The sequence below is a fragment of the Procambarus clarkii genome, chromosome 40, assembly GCF_040958095.1.
Source record: "Procambarus clarkii isolate CNS0578487 chromosome 40, FALCON_Pclarkii_2.0, whole genome shotgun sequence".
Taxonomy (NCBI): domain Eukaryota; kingdom Metazoa; phylum Arthropoda; class Malacostraca; order Decapoda; family Cambaridae; genus Procambarus; species Procambarus clarkii.
This window is the reverse complement of record NC_091189.1, coordinates 24886233-24902442: the sequence shown is the minus strand read 5'-3', so window position 1 is coordinate 24902442 and position 16210 is coordinate 24886233. Positions and strand designations below refer to the sequence as shown.

The window sequence follows — 16210 nt, the reverse complement described above, 5'->3', positions numbered from 1 at the left end:
TAACCCACCAGAGGTTGATATAGGCCATAATAACCCACCAGAGATTGATATAGGCCATAATAACCCACCAGAGGTTGACATAGGCCATAATAACCCAACAGAGGTTGATATAGGCCATAATAACTCACCAGAGGTTGACATAGGCCATAATAACCCACCAGAGGTTGATATAGGCCATAATAACCCGCCAGAGGTTGATATAGGCCATAACATCCCACCAGAGATTGATATAGGCCATAATAACCCACCAGACGTTGATATAGGCAATAATAACCCACCAGAGGTTGATATAGGCCATAATAACCCACCAGACGTTGATATAGGCAATAATAACCCACCAGAGGTTGATATAGGCCATAATAACCCACCAGACGTTGATATAGGCAATAATAACCCACCAGAGGTTGATATAGGCCATAATAACCCACCAGACGTTGATATAGGCAATAATAACCCACCAGAGGTTGATATAGGCCATAATAACCCACCAGACGTTGATATAGGCAATAATAACCCACCAGAGGTTGATATAGGCCATAATAACCCACCAGACGTTGATATAGGCAATAATAACCCACCAGAGGTTGATATAGGCCATAATAACCCACCAGAGGTTGATATAGGCCATAATAACCCACCAGACGTTGATATAGGCAATAATAACCCACCAGAGGTTGATATAGGCCATAATAACCCACCAGAGGTTGATATAGGCCATAATAACCCACCAGAGGTTGATATAGCCCATAATAACCCACCAGACGTTGATATAGGTAATAATAATCCACCAGAGGTTGATATAGGCCATAATAACCCACCAGACGTTGATATAGGCAATAATAACCCACCAGAGGTTGATATAGGCCATAATAACCCACCAGAGGTTGATATAGGCAATAATAACCCTCCAGACGTTGATATAGGCCATAATAACCCTCCAGACGTTGATATAGGCCATAATAACCCACCAGAGGTTGATATAGGCCATAATAACCCACCAAACGTTGATATTTATTTATTTAATTTATTTATTTATTATTATACAAGAAGGTACATTGGGTTTGTGAGAATACATAGCATAGTATTTACAATCTTGTAAAGCCACTAGTAAGCGCAGCGTTTCGGGCAGGTCCTTAATCTAACATAATTTTAAGTAGGTAAATTCTAGCAGAATTAATAAAATGATAGCAGATACATTGCAAGAAAAAAATGAGATAAGAGAGATTAGTAAGTATATTAAAGCACATTGGTATATTAAAGCTCTGATTGATTACATTGGCAACTTGATTGGTAATTTAAACAAGATTAATAGACACCATACAGCAGATTGACAGCACATATAAGAAGACAGCAATGATCACAATGGTAAAGATGTTCGGATTGGGAACATAAAGATTGGGAGATTGGGTAGCAATAGATACAGTGCAATTTTAAAGCAACAAGGTAAAAAAAACTATGCAGATGAGATTAGGTACTTTTTAGCTTTGTTTTTGAATGACGCAAAAGTTGGACAGCTTTTCATTTCATTAGGGAGTGAGTTCCATAGACTGGGTCCCTTTATTTGCATAGAATGTTTACACAGATTAAGTTTGATTGATTCTGGGGATATCAAAGATATATTTATTTCTGGTGTGGTGATAATGTGTCCTATTACATCTGTCCAGGGAGAGTTTCAGAGCCGGATTTGCATTTAAGAACAGGGTTTTGTAAATGTAGTTGACACAAGAGAATTTGTGGAGTGAGCTTATGTTTAGCATGTTTAGGGAGTTAAGCAAGGGGGCTGAGTGTTGTCTGAAAGCAGAATTTGTTATTATTCTGATAGCAGATTTTTGCTGTGTGATGATGGACTTAAAGTGGTTTGCAGTGGTTGAACCCCATGCACAGATGACATAATTAAGATAGGACATAAGGCCATAATAAAATAGGCCATAATAACCATAATTATGGCCATAATATAGGCCATAATAACCTTCCAGACGTTAATATAGGTCATAATAACCCTCCAGAGGTTGATATAGGCCATATTAACCCTCCAGAGGTTGATATAGGTCATATTAACCCTCCAGACGTTAATATAGGTCATAATAACCCTCCAGAGGTTGATATAGGCCATATTAACCCTCCAGAGGTTGATATAGGCCATAATAACCCTCCAGAGGTTGATATAGGCCATAATAACCCACCAGACGTTGATATAGGCCATAATAACCCTCCAGACGTTGATATAAGCCATAATAACCCACCAGAGGTTGTTATAGGCCCTAATACCCACCAGAGGTTGATATAGGCCATAACAACCCACCAGACGTTGATATAGGCCATAATAACCCTCCAGAGGTTGATATAAGCCATAATAACCCACCAGACGTTGATATAGGCCATAATAATCCTCCAAAGGTTGATATATGCCATAATAACCCTTCAGAGATTGATATAGGCCATAATAACCCACCTGATGTTAATATAGGCCAAAATAACCCACCAGACGTTGATATAGGCCAAAATAACCCACCAGAGGTTGATATAGGCCATAATAACCCACCAGAGGTTGATATAGGCCATAATAACCCACCAGAGGTTGATATAGGCCAAAATAACCCACCAGAGGTTGATATAGGCCATAATAACCCACCAGAGGTTGATATAGGCCATAATAACCCACCAGAGGTTGGCATAGCCCATAATAACCCACCAGACGTTGATATAGGCCATAATAATCCTCCAACGGTTGATATAGGCCATAATAACCCACCAGAGGTTGTTATAGGCCATAATAACCCACCAGAGGTTATTATAGGCCTTAATAACCCACCAGATGTTGATATAGACCATAATAACCCACCAGAGGTTGATATAGGCCATAATAACCCACCAGAGGTTGTTATAGGCCTTAATAACCCACCAGATGTTGATATAGACCATAATAACCCACCCGAGGTTGATATAGGTCATAATAACCCTCCAGAGGTTGATATATGCCATAATAACCTTCCAGACGTTGATATAGGCCATAATAACCCACCAGAGGTTGATATAGGCCATAATAACCTTCCATACGTTAATATAGGCCATAATAACCCACCAGACGTTGATATAGGCCATAATAACCCACCAGAGGTTGTTATAGGCCTTAATAACCCACCGGACGTTGATATAGGCCATAATAACCCACCAGACGTTGATATAGGCCATAATAACCCACCAGAGGTTGTTATAGGCCTTAATAACCCACCAGACGTTGATATAGGCCATAATAACCCACCAGACGTTGATATAGGCCATAATAACCCACCAGACGTTGATATAGGCCATAATAACCCACCAGAGGTTGATATAGGCCATAATACCCCACCGGAGGTTGATATAGGTCATAATAACTCTCCAGAGGTTGATATAGGCCATAATAACCCACCAGAGGTTGATATAGACCATAATAACCCTCCAAAGGTTCATATAGGCCATAATAACCCACCAGACGTTGATATAGGCCATAATAACCCACCAGAGGTTGTTATAGGCCTTAATAACCCACCAGACGTTGATATAGGCCATAATAACCCACCAGACGTTGATATAGGCCATAATAACCCACCAGACGTTGATATAGGCCATAATAACCCTCCAGAGGTTGATATAGGCCATAATAACCCTCCAGAGGTTGATATAGGCCATAATAACCCTCCAGAGGTTGATATAGGCCATAATAACCCTCTAGAGGTTGATATAGGCTATAATAACCCTCCAAAGGTTGATATAGGCCATAATAACCCTCCAAAGGTTGATATAGGCTATAATAACCCTCCAGAGGTTGATGTAGGCCATAATAACCCTCCAGAGGTTGATATAGGCCATAATAACCCTCTAGAGGTTGATATAGGCTATAATAACCCTCCAAAGGTTGATATAGACCATAATAACCCTCCAAAAGATGATATAGGCCATAATAACCCACCAGACGTTGATATAGGCCATAATAACCCTCCAGAGGTTGATATAGGCCATAATAACCCACCAGAGGTTGATATAGGCCATAATAACCCACCAGAGGTTGTGATAGTCCTTAATAACCCTCCAGACGTTGATATAGGCCATAATAACCCACCAGAGGTTGATATAGGCCATAATAACCCACCAGACGTTGATATAGGCCATAATAACCCACCAGAGGTTGATATAGGCCATAATAACCCACCAGAGGTTGATATAGGCCATAATAACCCAACAGAGGTTGATATAGGCCATAATAACCCACCAGAGATTGATATAGGCCATAATAACCCACCAGAGGTTGACATAGGCCATAATAACCCACCAGAGGTTGTTATAGGCCATAATAATCCACCAGAGGTTGATATAGGCCATAATAACCCACCAGAGGTTGTGATAGTCCTTAATAACCCTCCAGACGTTGATATAGGCCATAATAACCCACCAGAGGTTGATATAGGCCATAATAACCCACCAAAGATTGATATAGGCCATAATACCCTCCAAAGGTTGATATAAGTCATAATAACCCTCCAAAGGTTGATATAGGCCATAATAACCCTTCAGAGGTTGATATAGGCCATAATAACCTACCAGAGGTTGATATAGGCCATAATAACCCTCTAGAGGTTGATATAGGCTATAATAACCCTCCAAAGGTTGATATAGGCCATAATAACCCTCCAAAGGTTGATATAGGCTATAATAACCCTCCAGAGGTTGATGTAGGCCATAATAACCCTCCAAAGTTGATATAGACCATAATAACCCTCCAAAGGTTGATATAGGCCATAATAACCCACCAGACGTTGATTTAGGCCATAATAACCCACCAGAGGTTGATATAGGCCATAATAACCCTCCAGACGTTGATATAGGCCATAATAACCCACCAGAGGTTGATATAGGCCATAATAACCCACCAGAGGTTCATATAGGCCATAATAACCCAACAGAGGTTGATATAGGCCATAATAACTCACCAGAGATTGATATAGGCCATAATAACCCACCAGAGGTTGACATAGGCCATAATAACCCACCAGAGGTTGATATAGGCCATAATAACCCACCAGAGGTTGATATAGGCCATAATAACCCACCAGAAGTTGTGATAGTCCTTAATAACCCTCCAGACGTTGATATAGGCCATAATAACCCACCAAAGATTGATATAGGCCATAATAACCCTCCAAAGGTTGATATAAGTCATAATAACCCTCCAGAGGTTGATATAGGCCATAATAACCCTCGAAAGGTTTATATAGGCCATAATAACCTACCAGAGGTTGATATAGGCCATAATAACCCACCAGAGGTTGATATAGGCCATAATAACCCTCCAGATGTTGATGTAGGCCATAATAACCCACCAGACGTTGATATAACCCACCAAACGTTGATATAGGCCATAATAACCCACCAGACGTTGATATAGGCCATAATAACCCACCAGACGTTGATATAGGCCATAATAACTCACCAGCCGTTGATATAGGCCATAATAACTCACCAGACGTTGATATAGGCCATAATAACCCACCAGAGGTTGATATAGGTCATAATAACCCTCCAGACGTTGATATAGGCTATAATAACCCACCAGAGGGTACTATAGGCTGTAATAACCCTCCAGAGGTTGATATAGGCCATAATAACCCTCCAGACGTTGTTATAAGCCATAATAACCCTCCAGAGGTTGATATAGGCCATAATAACCCTCCAGACGTTGTTATAAGCAATAATAACCCTCCAGAGGTTGATATAGGCTATAATAACCCTCCAGAGGTTGATATAGGCCATAATAACCCTCCAGACGTTGTTATAAGCCATAATAACCCTCCAGAGGTTGATATAGGTCATAATAACCCTCCAGAGGTTGATATAGGCCATAATAATCCACCAGAAGTTGTGATAGTCCTTAATAACCCTCCAGACGTTGATATAGGCCATAATAACCCACCAAAGATTGATATAGGCCATAATAACCCTCCAAAGGTTGATATAAGTCATAATAACTCTCCAAAGGTTGATATAGGCCATAATAACCCTCCAGACGTTGTTATAAGCCATAATAACCCTCCAGAGGTTGATATTGGCCATAATAACCCTCCAGACGTTGTTATAAGCAATAATAACCCTCCAGAGGTTGATATAGGCTATAATAACCCTCCAGAGGTTGATATAGGCCATAATAACCCTCCAGACGTTGATATAGGCCATAATAACCCACCAGAGGTTGATATAGGCCATAATAACCCTCCAGACGTTGATATAGGCCAAAATAATCCACCAGAAGTTGTGATAGTCCTTAATAACCCTCCAGACGTTGATATAGGCCATAATAACCCACCAAAGATTGATATAGGCCATAATAACCCTCCAAAGGTTGATATAAGTCATAATAACCCTCCAAAGGTTGATATAGGCCATAATAACCCTCCAGAGGTTGATATAGGCCATAATAACCCTCCAAAGATTGATATAGGCCATAATAACCCTCCAGAGGTTGATATAGGCCATAATAACCCTCCAAAGGTTGATATAGGCCATAATAACCTACCAGAGTTGATATAGGTCATAATAACCCTCCAGACGTTGATATAGGCTATAATAACCCACCAGAGGGTACTATAGGCCGTAATAACCCTCCAGAGGTTGATATAGGCCATAATAACCCTCCAGACGTTGTTATAAGCCATAATAACCCTCCAGAGGTTGATATAGGCAATAATAACCCTCCAGACGTTGTTATAAGCCATAATATCCCTCCGGAGGTTGATATAGGCCATAATAACCCTCCAGACGTTGATATAACCCACCAAAGGTTGATATAGGCCATAATAACCCACCAAAGGTTGATATAGGCCATAATACCCCTCCAGACGTTGATATAGGCCATAATAACCCACCACACGTTGATATAGGCCATAATAACCTACCAGAGGTTGATATAGGCTATATTAACCCACCAGAGGGTACTATAGGCCATAATAACCCGCCAGAGGTTGATATAGGCCATAATAACCCGCCAGAGGTTGATATAGGCCATAATAACCCACCAGATGTTGATATAGGCCATAATATCCCTCCAGATGTTGATATAGGCCATAATAACCCACCAGATGTTGATATAGGCAATAATAACCCACCAGAGGTTGATATGGGCCATAATAACCTACCAGAGGTTGATATAGGCTATAATAATCCACCAGAGGGTACTATAGGCCGTAATAACCCTCCAGAGGTTGATATAGGTAATAATAACCCTCCAGACGTTGTTATAAGCCATATTAGCCCTCCAGAGGTTGATATAGGCCATAATAACCCACCAGACGTTGTTATAAGCCATAATAACACTCCAGAGGTTGATATAGGCCATAATAACCCTCCAGAGGTTGATATAGGTAATAATAACCCTCCAGACGTTGTTATAAGCCATACTAGCCCTCCAGAGGTTGACATAGGCCATAATAACCCACCAGACGTTGTTATAAGCCATAATAACACTCCAGAGGTTGATATAGGCCATAATAACTCACTAGACGTTGATATAGGCCATAATAACTCACCAGACGTTGATATAGGCCATAATAACCCACCAGAGGTTGATATAGGTCATAATAACCCTCCAGACGTTGATATAGGCTATAATAACCCACCAGAGGGTACTATAGGCCGTAATAACCCTCCAGAGGTTGATATAGGCCATAATAACCCTCCAGACGTTGTTATAAGCCATAATAACCCTCCAGAGGTTGATATAGGCAATAATAACCCTCCAGACGTTGTTATAAGCCATAATAACCCTCCGGAGGTTGATATAGGCCATAATAACCCTCCAGAGGTTGATATAGGCAATAATAACCCACCAGACGTTGATATAGGCCATAATAACCCTCCAGAGGTTGATATAGGCCATAATAACCCTCCAGAGGTTGATATAGGCCATAATAACCCACCAGACGTTGATATAGGCCATAATAACCCTCCAGACGTTGATATAGGCCATAATAACCCTCCAGAGGTTGATATAGGCCATAATAACCCTCCAGACGTTGTTATAAGCCATAATAACCCTCCAGAGGTTGATATAGGCCATAATAACCCTCCAGACGTTGATATAGGCATAATAACCCTCCAGACGTTGATATAAGCCATAATAACCCTCCAGACGTTGTTATAAGCTATAATAACCTTCCAGAGGTTGATATAGGCCATAATAACCCTCCAGAGGTTGATATAGGCCATAATAACCCTCCAGAGGTTGATATAGGCCATAATAACCCTCCAGACGTTGTTATAAGCCATAATACCCCTCCAGAGGTTGATATAAGCCATAATAACCCTCCAGACGTTGATATAAGCAGTAATAACCCTCCAGAGGTTGATATAGGCCATAATAACCCTCCAGACGTTGATATAGGCCATAATAACCCTCCAGACGTTGATATAAGCCATAATAACCCTCCAGACGTTGTTATAAGCCATAATAATCTTCCAGAGGTTGATATAGGCCATAATAACCCTCCAGAGGTTGATATAGGCCATAATAACCCTCCAGAGGTTGATATAGGCCATAATAACCCTCCAGACGTTGTTATAAGCCATAATACCCCTCCAGAGGTTGATATAAGCCATAATAACCCTCCAGACGTTGATATAAGCCATAATAACCCTCCAGAGGTTGATATAAGCCATAATAACCCTCCAGACGTTGATATAGGCCATAATAGCCCTCCAGAGGTTGATATAGGCCATAATAACCCTCCAGACGTTGTTATAAGCCATAATAACCCTCCAGAGGTTGATATAAGCCATAATAACCCTCCAGAGGTTGATATAGGCCATAATAACCCTCCAGAGGTTGATATAGGCCATAATAACCCTCCAGAGGTTGATATAGGCCATAATAACCCTCCAGACGTTGTTATAAGCCATAATAACCCTCCAGAGGTTGATATAAGCCATAATAACCCTCCAGACGTTGATATAAGCCATAATAACCCTCCAGAGGTTGATATAAGCCATAATAACCCTCCAGACGTTGATATAGGCCATTATAACTCTCCAGAGGTTGATATAGGCCATAATAACCCTCCAAACGTTGTTATAAGCCATAATAACCCTCCAGAGGTTGATATAAGCCATAATAACCCTTCAGACGTTGATATAGGCCATAATAAACCTCCAGAGGTTGATATAAGCCATAATAACCCTCCAGATGTTGATATAAGCCATAATAACCCTCCAGACGTTGATATAGGCCACAATAACCCTCCAGACGTTGATATAGGCCATAATAACCCTCCAGACGTTGATATAAGCCATAATAACCCTCCAGATGTTGATATAGGCCATAATAACCCTCCAGACGTTGTTATAAGCCATAATAACCCTCCAGACGTTGATATAGGCCACAATAACCCTCCAGACGTTGATATAGGCCATAATAACCCACCAGACGTTGATATAGGCCACAATAACCCTCCAGACGTTGATATAGGCCATAATAACCCACCAGACGTTGGTATAGGCCATAATAACCCTCCAGACGTTGATATAGGCCATAATAACCCTCCAGACGTTGATATAAGCCATAATAACCCTCCAGACGTTGATATAAGCCATAATAACCCTCCAGACGTTGATATAAGTCATAATAACCCTCCAGACGTTGATATAAGCCATAATAACCCTCCAGACGTTGATATAGGCCATAATAACCCTCCAGACGTTGATATTGACCATAATAACCCTCCAGACGTTGATATAAGCCATAATAACCCTCCAGAGGTTGATATAAGCCATAATAACCCTCCAGACGTTGATATAAGCCATTATAACTCTCCAGAGGTTGATATAGGCCATAATAACCCTCCAGACGTTGTTATAAGCCATAATAACCCTCCAGAGGTTGATATAAGCCATAATAACCCTTCAGACGTTGATATAGGCCATAATAACCCTCCAGAGGTTGATATAAGCCATAATAACCCTCCAGATGTTGATATAAGCCATAATAACCCTCCAGACGTTGATATAGGCCACAATAACCCTCCAGACGTTGATATAGGCCATAATAACCCTCCAGACGTTGATATAAGCCATAATAACCCTCCAGATGTTGATATAGGCCATAATAACCCTCCAGACGTTGTTATAAGCCATAATAACCCTCCAGACGTTGATATAGGCCACAATAACCCTCCAGACGTTGATATAGGCCATAATAACCCACCAGACGTTGATATAGGCCACAATAACCCTCCAGACGTTGATATAGGCCATAATAACCCACCAGACGTTGATGTAGGCCATAATAACCCTCCAGACGTTGATATAGGCCATAATAACCCTCCAGACGTTGATATAAGCCATAATAACCCTCCAGACGTTGATATAAGCCATAATAACCCTCCAGACGTTGATATAAGCCATAATAACCCTCCAGACGTTGATATAAGCCATAATAACCCTCCAGACGTTGATATAGGCCATAATAACCCTCCAGACGTTGATATAGACCATAATAACCCTCCAGACGTTGATATAAGCCATAATAACCCTCCAGACGTTGATATAAGCCATAATAACCCTCCAGACGTTGATATAGACCATAATAACCCTCCAGACGTTGATATAAGCCATAATAACCCTCCAGAAGTTGATATATGCCATAATAACCCTCCAGACGTTGATATAAGCCATAATAACCCTCCAGACGTTGATATAAGCCATAATAACCCTCCAGACGTTGATATAGACCATAATAACCCTCCAGACGTTGATATAAGCCATAATAACCCTCCAGAAGTTGATATAAGCCATAATAACCCTCCAGACGTTGATATAAGCCATAATAACCCTCCAGACGTTGATATAAGCCATAATAACCCTCCAGACGTTGATATAAGCCATAATAACCCTCCAGACGTTGATATAAGCCATAATAACCCTGTTAAGGTCGATATAGGCGACTTTAACCCTGTCAAGGTTGTTAGAGTTGTCTTTGTTGGGTTGTTACAGGTGAGTCTTTAGTGGATAGGTTGTTAAAGGTCACTTTATATATCTTTAATTTTGCACAGTAAACAGGCACCCTGGAGTGAGGTAACTGTTGTGGGTGGCGTCCTGGGGAGGGTCACTTGATGTGAACCTCCATAAATCTCTGTACGAAACCTGTACATCTTCCATTATAATGGCTTAGTTAAAGATTATTAAACAGTTTACGAGCTTTGAATCTTCGCAATCCAAGAGTATCATTCTTTAAACAACCTGGTAATGGTTCGGAGCTAAAAGAAAAAAAAAAAGTTTAATGCATGCAACATTGGCCACTGTGATTGAAGAATGATGGACAGGTTTCGTAAGAGAATACTTAAATGGTTGATGAGTCTTGTCCCCTGGTAATTAGTGCATGCTTCAGGTAATATTGATTGGGATAGCTAGAGAGCTTGTTCGCCTCTCGCTTGACAGCTGCTCCTCATTGTCGACCTTTATTGACACGTAATTTATCCTCGTCATTATGTGTACTATTTAAGAATATTTGAGTTCGTTGTTTTTTCAATGAGGATGTTGGTTAGAACAGAGAGTGTAGTGTTTTGTTTACTGTTGGTCGTGCGCAGACTGGGGAGTGCTGCCGACGGCAGTTGTCGTACCGGGGATGTAAGGACGCCATCTAGTTTTTCTTATTAAAAAAATGTTGAATGTTTTATTGTTTATGGGAGACTCTTCAAGAGAACCTGGGCAGTATTCTTTAACTATAAATAATGCCTTGGGAAGCACAATGTGAGGCTTGTCTCGTGGAAAAATTGTTTCGTTTTAATACTATTAAAGTTCCTGACTATTTATTTAGATTTGTTTTTGTATCTACGATTGTATAGTCGAGCCTCCTGACATGTGTTAGTTATGGTGACGATAGAAAGGGGTAGACACATAGCTAATAGACATATTCATACTATTAGACAATAGACAAGAAAAACTGTGAACTATTAAACGCTGAGCAAGAAGCCAAAATTATAAATTCTTAAAAAAGTAGGTTTACAATATGGAGAACTTTGTTATATATTGATAGTTTAAATTTAATCACATGACGCTTCGAGTACAAATATATTACAGTAATGAAGAATGGCCACCACTTGTACAAACTACAGCTGAACAATCACGCACTTATGAATGATAAACACACACACACACACACACACACACACACACACACACACACGTTTTATATATATATATATATATATATATATATATATATATATATATATATATATATATATATATATATATATATATATATATATATATATATATATGTCGTACCTAGTAGCCAGAACGCACTTCTCAGCCTACTATTCAAGGCCCGATTTGCCTAATAAGCCAAGTTTTCATGAATTAATGTTTTTTCGTCTACCTAACCTACCTAACCTAACCTAACCTAGCTTTTTTTGGCTACCTAACCTAACCTTACCTATAAATATTGGTTAGGTTAGGTTAGGTAGGGTTGGTTAGGTTCGGTCATATATCTACGTTAATTTTAACTCCAATAAAAAAAAATTGACCTCATACATAGAGAAAAGGGTTGCTTTATCATTTCATAAGAAAAAAAATATAGTAAATATATTAATTCAGGAAAACTTGGCTTATTAGGCAAATCGGGCCTTGAATAGTAGGCTGAGAAGTGCGTTCTGGCTACTAGGTACGACATATATATATATATATATATATATATATATATATATATATGTCGTACCTAGTAGCCAGAACGCACTTCTCAGCCTACTATGCAAGGCCCAATTTGCCTAATAAGCCAAGTTTTCATGAATTAATTGTTTTTCGACTACCTAACCTACCTAACCTAACCTAACCTAACTTTTTCTGCTACCTAACCTAACCTAACCTATAAAGATAGGTTAGGTTAGGTTAGGTAGGGTTGGTTAGGTTCGGTCATATATCTACGTTAATTTTAACTCCAATAAAAAAAAATAACCTCATACATAATGAAATGGGCAGCTTTATCATTTCATAAGAAAAAAATTAGGGAAAATATATTAATTCAGGAAAACTTGGCTTATTAGGCAAATCGGGCCTTGCATAGTAGGCCGAGAAGTTCGTTCTGGCTACTAGGTACGACATATATATATATATATATATATATATATATGTCGTACCTAGTAGCCAGAACGCTCTTCTCAGCCTGCTATGCAAGACCAAATTTGCCTAATAAGCCAAGTTTTCCTTAATTAATATATTTTCTCTATTTTTTTTCTTATGAAATGATAAAGCTACCCATTTCATAATGTATGAGGTCAATTTTTTTTTATTGGAGTTAAAATTAACGTAGATATATGACCGAACCTAACCAACCCTACCTAACCTAACCTAACCTATCTCTATAGGTTAGGTTAGGTTAGGTAGCCGAAAAAGTTAGATTAGGTTAGGTTAGGTAGGTTAGGTAGTCGAAAAACAATTATTTCATGAAAACTTGGCTTATTAGGCAAATCGGGCCTTGCATACTTCTACCCACCTATCCAGGCTTACTGTGCACGGCCCGAATTGCCTAATAAGCCAAGTTTTCCTGAATTTATATATTTTTTCTAATTTTTTTTCCTATGAAATGATAAAGCTACCCATTTCACCATGTATGAGTTCATTTTTTTAAATTTGAGTCAAAACGAACGTAGATATATGACCGAACCTAACCTACCCTACCTAACCTAACCTACCCTACCTAACCTAACCTACCCTACCTAACCTAACCTAACCTAGAATAACCTAACCTAAACTAACATAACTAAGTCAATAATTTATGTTCCTAATATATTATAATAATAATTATTCAAATAAACAAATTGGAAACAATTTATTGAAAATAAAGAAAATCACTCGGCCTATTAGGCAAATCGGGCCTTGCATAGTAGGCCAAGAAGTGCGTTCTGGCTACTAGGTGCAACATACATATATATATATATATATATATATATATATATATATATATATATATATATATATATATATATATATGTCGTACCTAGTAGCCAGAACGCACTTCTCAGCCTACTATGCAAGGCCCAATTTGCCTAAAAAGCCAAGTTTTCATGAATTAATGTTTTTTCGACAACCTAACCTACCTAACCTAACCTAACCTAACTTTTTCGGCTACCTAACCTAACCTAACCTATAAAGATAGGTTAAGTTAGGTTAGGTAGGGTTGGTTAGGTTCGGTCACATATCTACGTTAATTTTTACTCCAATAAAAAAAAATTGACCTCATACATAATGAAATGGGTAGCTTTATCATTTCAAAAAAAAAAAATTAGAGAAAATATATTAATTCAGGAAAACTTGGCTTATTAGGCAAATCGGGCCTTGCATAGTAGGCTGAGAAGTGCGTTCTGGCTACTAGGTACGACATATATATATATATATATATATATATATATATATATATATATATATATATATGTCGTACCTAGTAGCCAGAATGCACTTCTCGGCCTACTATGTAAGGCCCGATTTGCCTAATAAGCCAAGTTTTCCTGAATTAATATATTTTCTCTAATTTTTTTCTTATGGAATGATAAAGGTACCCATTTCATTATGTATTAGGTATTTTTTTTTTAATTGGAGTTCAAATTAACGTAGATATATGACCGAACCTAACCAACCCTACCTAACCTAACCTAACCTATCTTTATAGGTTAGGTTAGGTTATGTAGCCGAAAAAGCTAGGTTAGGTTAGGTTAGGTAGGTTAGGTAGTCGGAAAACAATTATTTCATGAAAACTTGGCTTATTAGGCAAATCGGGCCTTGCATAGTAGGCTGACAAGTGCGTTCTGGCTACTAGGTACGACATATATATATATATATATATATATATATATATATATATATATATATATATATGTCGTACCTAGTAGCCAGAACTCACTTCTCAGCCTACTATTCAAGGCCCGATTTGCCTAATAAGCCAAGTTTTCCTGAATTAATATATTTACTATAATTTTTTTCTTATGAAATGATAAAGCAACCCTTTTCTCTATGTATGAGGTCAATTTTTTGTTATTGGAGTTAAAATTAACGTAGATATATGACCGAACCTAACCAACCCTACCTAACCTAACCTAACCTATATTTATAGGTAAGGTTAGGTTAGGTAGCCAAAAAAAGCTAGGTTAGGTTAGGTTAGGTAGGTTAGGTAGACGAAAAAACATTAATTCATGAAAACTTGGCTTATTAGGCAAATCGGGCCTTGAATAGTAGGCTGAGAAGTGCGTTCTGGCTATTAGGTACGACATATGTCTATATATATATATATATATATATATATATATATATATATATATATATATATATATATATATATATATATATATATATATATATATATATATATATATATATATATACCCCAAGGAACCCACCTATCCAGGCAGATGCCCAAAAACGTCAATATTAAAGTGTTTTCAAAGTGACTAACACGCCGTATTTTAACCGATTGAGCGATTCGGTAAAAAATACAACATATTAGGTTGTTTAACTTCAAATCCACCTGAGCGTTTTTAATATTATTTATTACTAATTTATTTGTAGTTTTAACGTGAAAAAGATAAAGAAAATGCGGGATTTATTATTAAACAGTTTGATGGATCAGGAACCATTTATTTTTAAAATCAATACGTAAATAATGAACCAGACTCTCATTTGACTCCACAGAAGATAGAAGTGACGTCACCATTGTGTTGGAACAAGTGTTATACGGGTATTTGATGGGGGGGTCAGCCGGCCCCCACACCCCCCTCCTGACCTCGTCAAACCCCCCCCCCCCCCCACAACATTGTGGCACAGTTTACATATTGGTCAACAGCCCTTGTTGATAGATCAATACTGGTATGGTAAAAACTCATTTGTTGCGCGGTGTGACGTCACAAACTTCCCCCCACCCCCCTCCCGGCAACCCCAATCACCCCACCCACACACTCTGACCCCACGTGCACACTCATATGACCCCCGCCCACTCAACTCCAATCACCAACCTTCTACCAGTCACGTCTCCACCTTCCTCCTGTACGTCACCCCCCCCCACACCTTCCTCCTGTACGTCACCCCCCACACCTTCCTCCTGTACGTCACCCCCCCCCCCACACCTTCCTCCTGTACGTAAACCCCCCCACACCTTCCTCCTGTACGTCACCCCCCCCACACCTTCCTCCTGTACGTC

General features: G+C 39.1%; 1 protein-coding gene across 1 annotated transcript in view; it reads left to right on the top strand.

Annotated features, from left to right (window-relative positions):
* The window catches only part of LOC138372837 (putative uncharacterized protein DDB_G0289263), a 33852-nt gene that overhangs the window by 9489 nt on the left and 8153 nt on the right, over positions 1–16210 (top strand). The window contains exons 6-12 of the mRNA XM_069338500.1: positions 72–263; positions 2738–2947; positions 4944–5341; positions 5836–6355; positions 6873–7655; positions 8162–8356; positions 10862–11016. Of these exons, the coding sequence (XP_069194601.1) occupies positions 72–263; positions 2738–2947; positions 4944–5341; positions 5836–6355; positions 6873–7655; positions 8162–8356; positions 10862–11016 (2453 nt within the window). The remainder of the gene's footprint in view (positions 1–71; positions 264–2737; positions 2948–4943; positions 5342–5835; positions 6356–6872; positions 7656–8161; positions 8357–10861; positions 11017–16210) is intronic.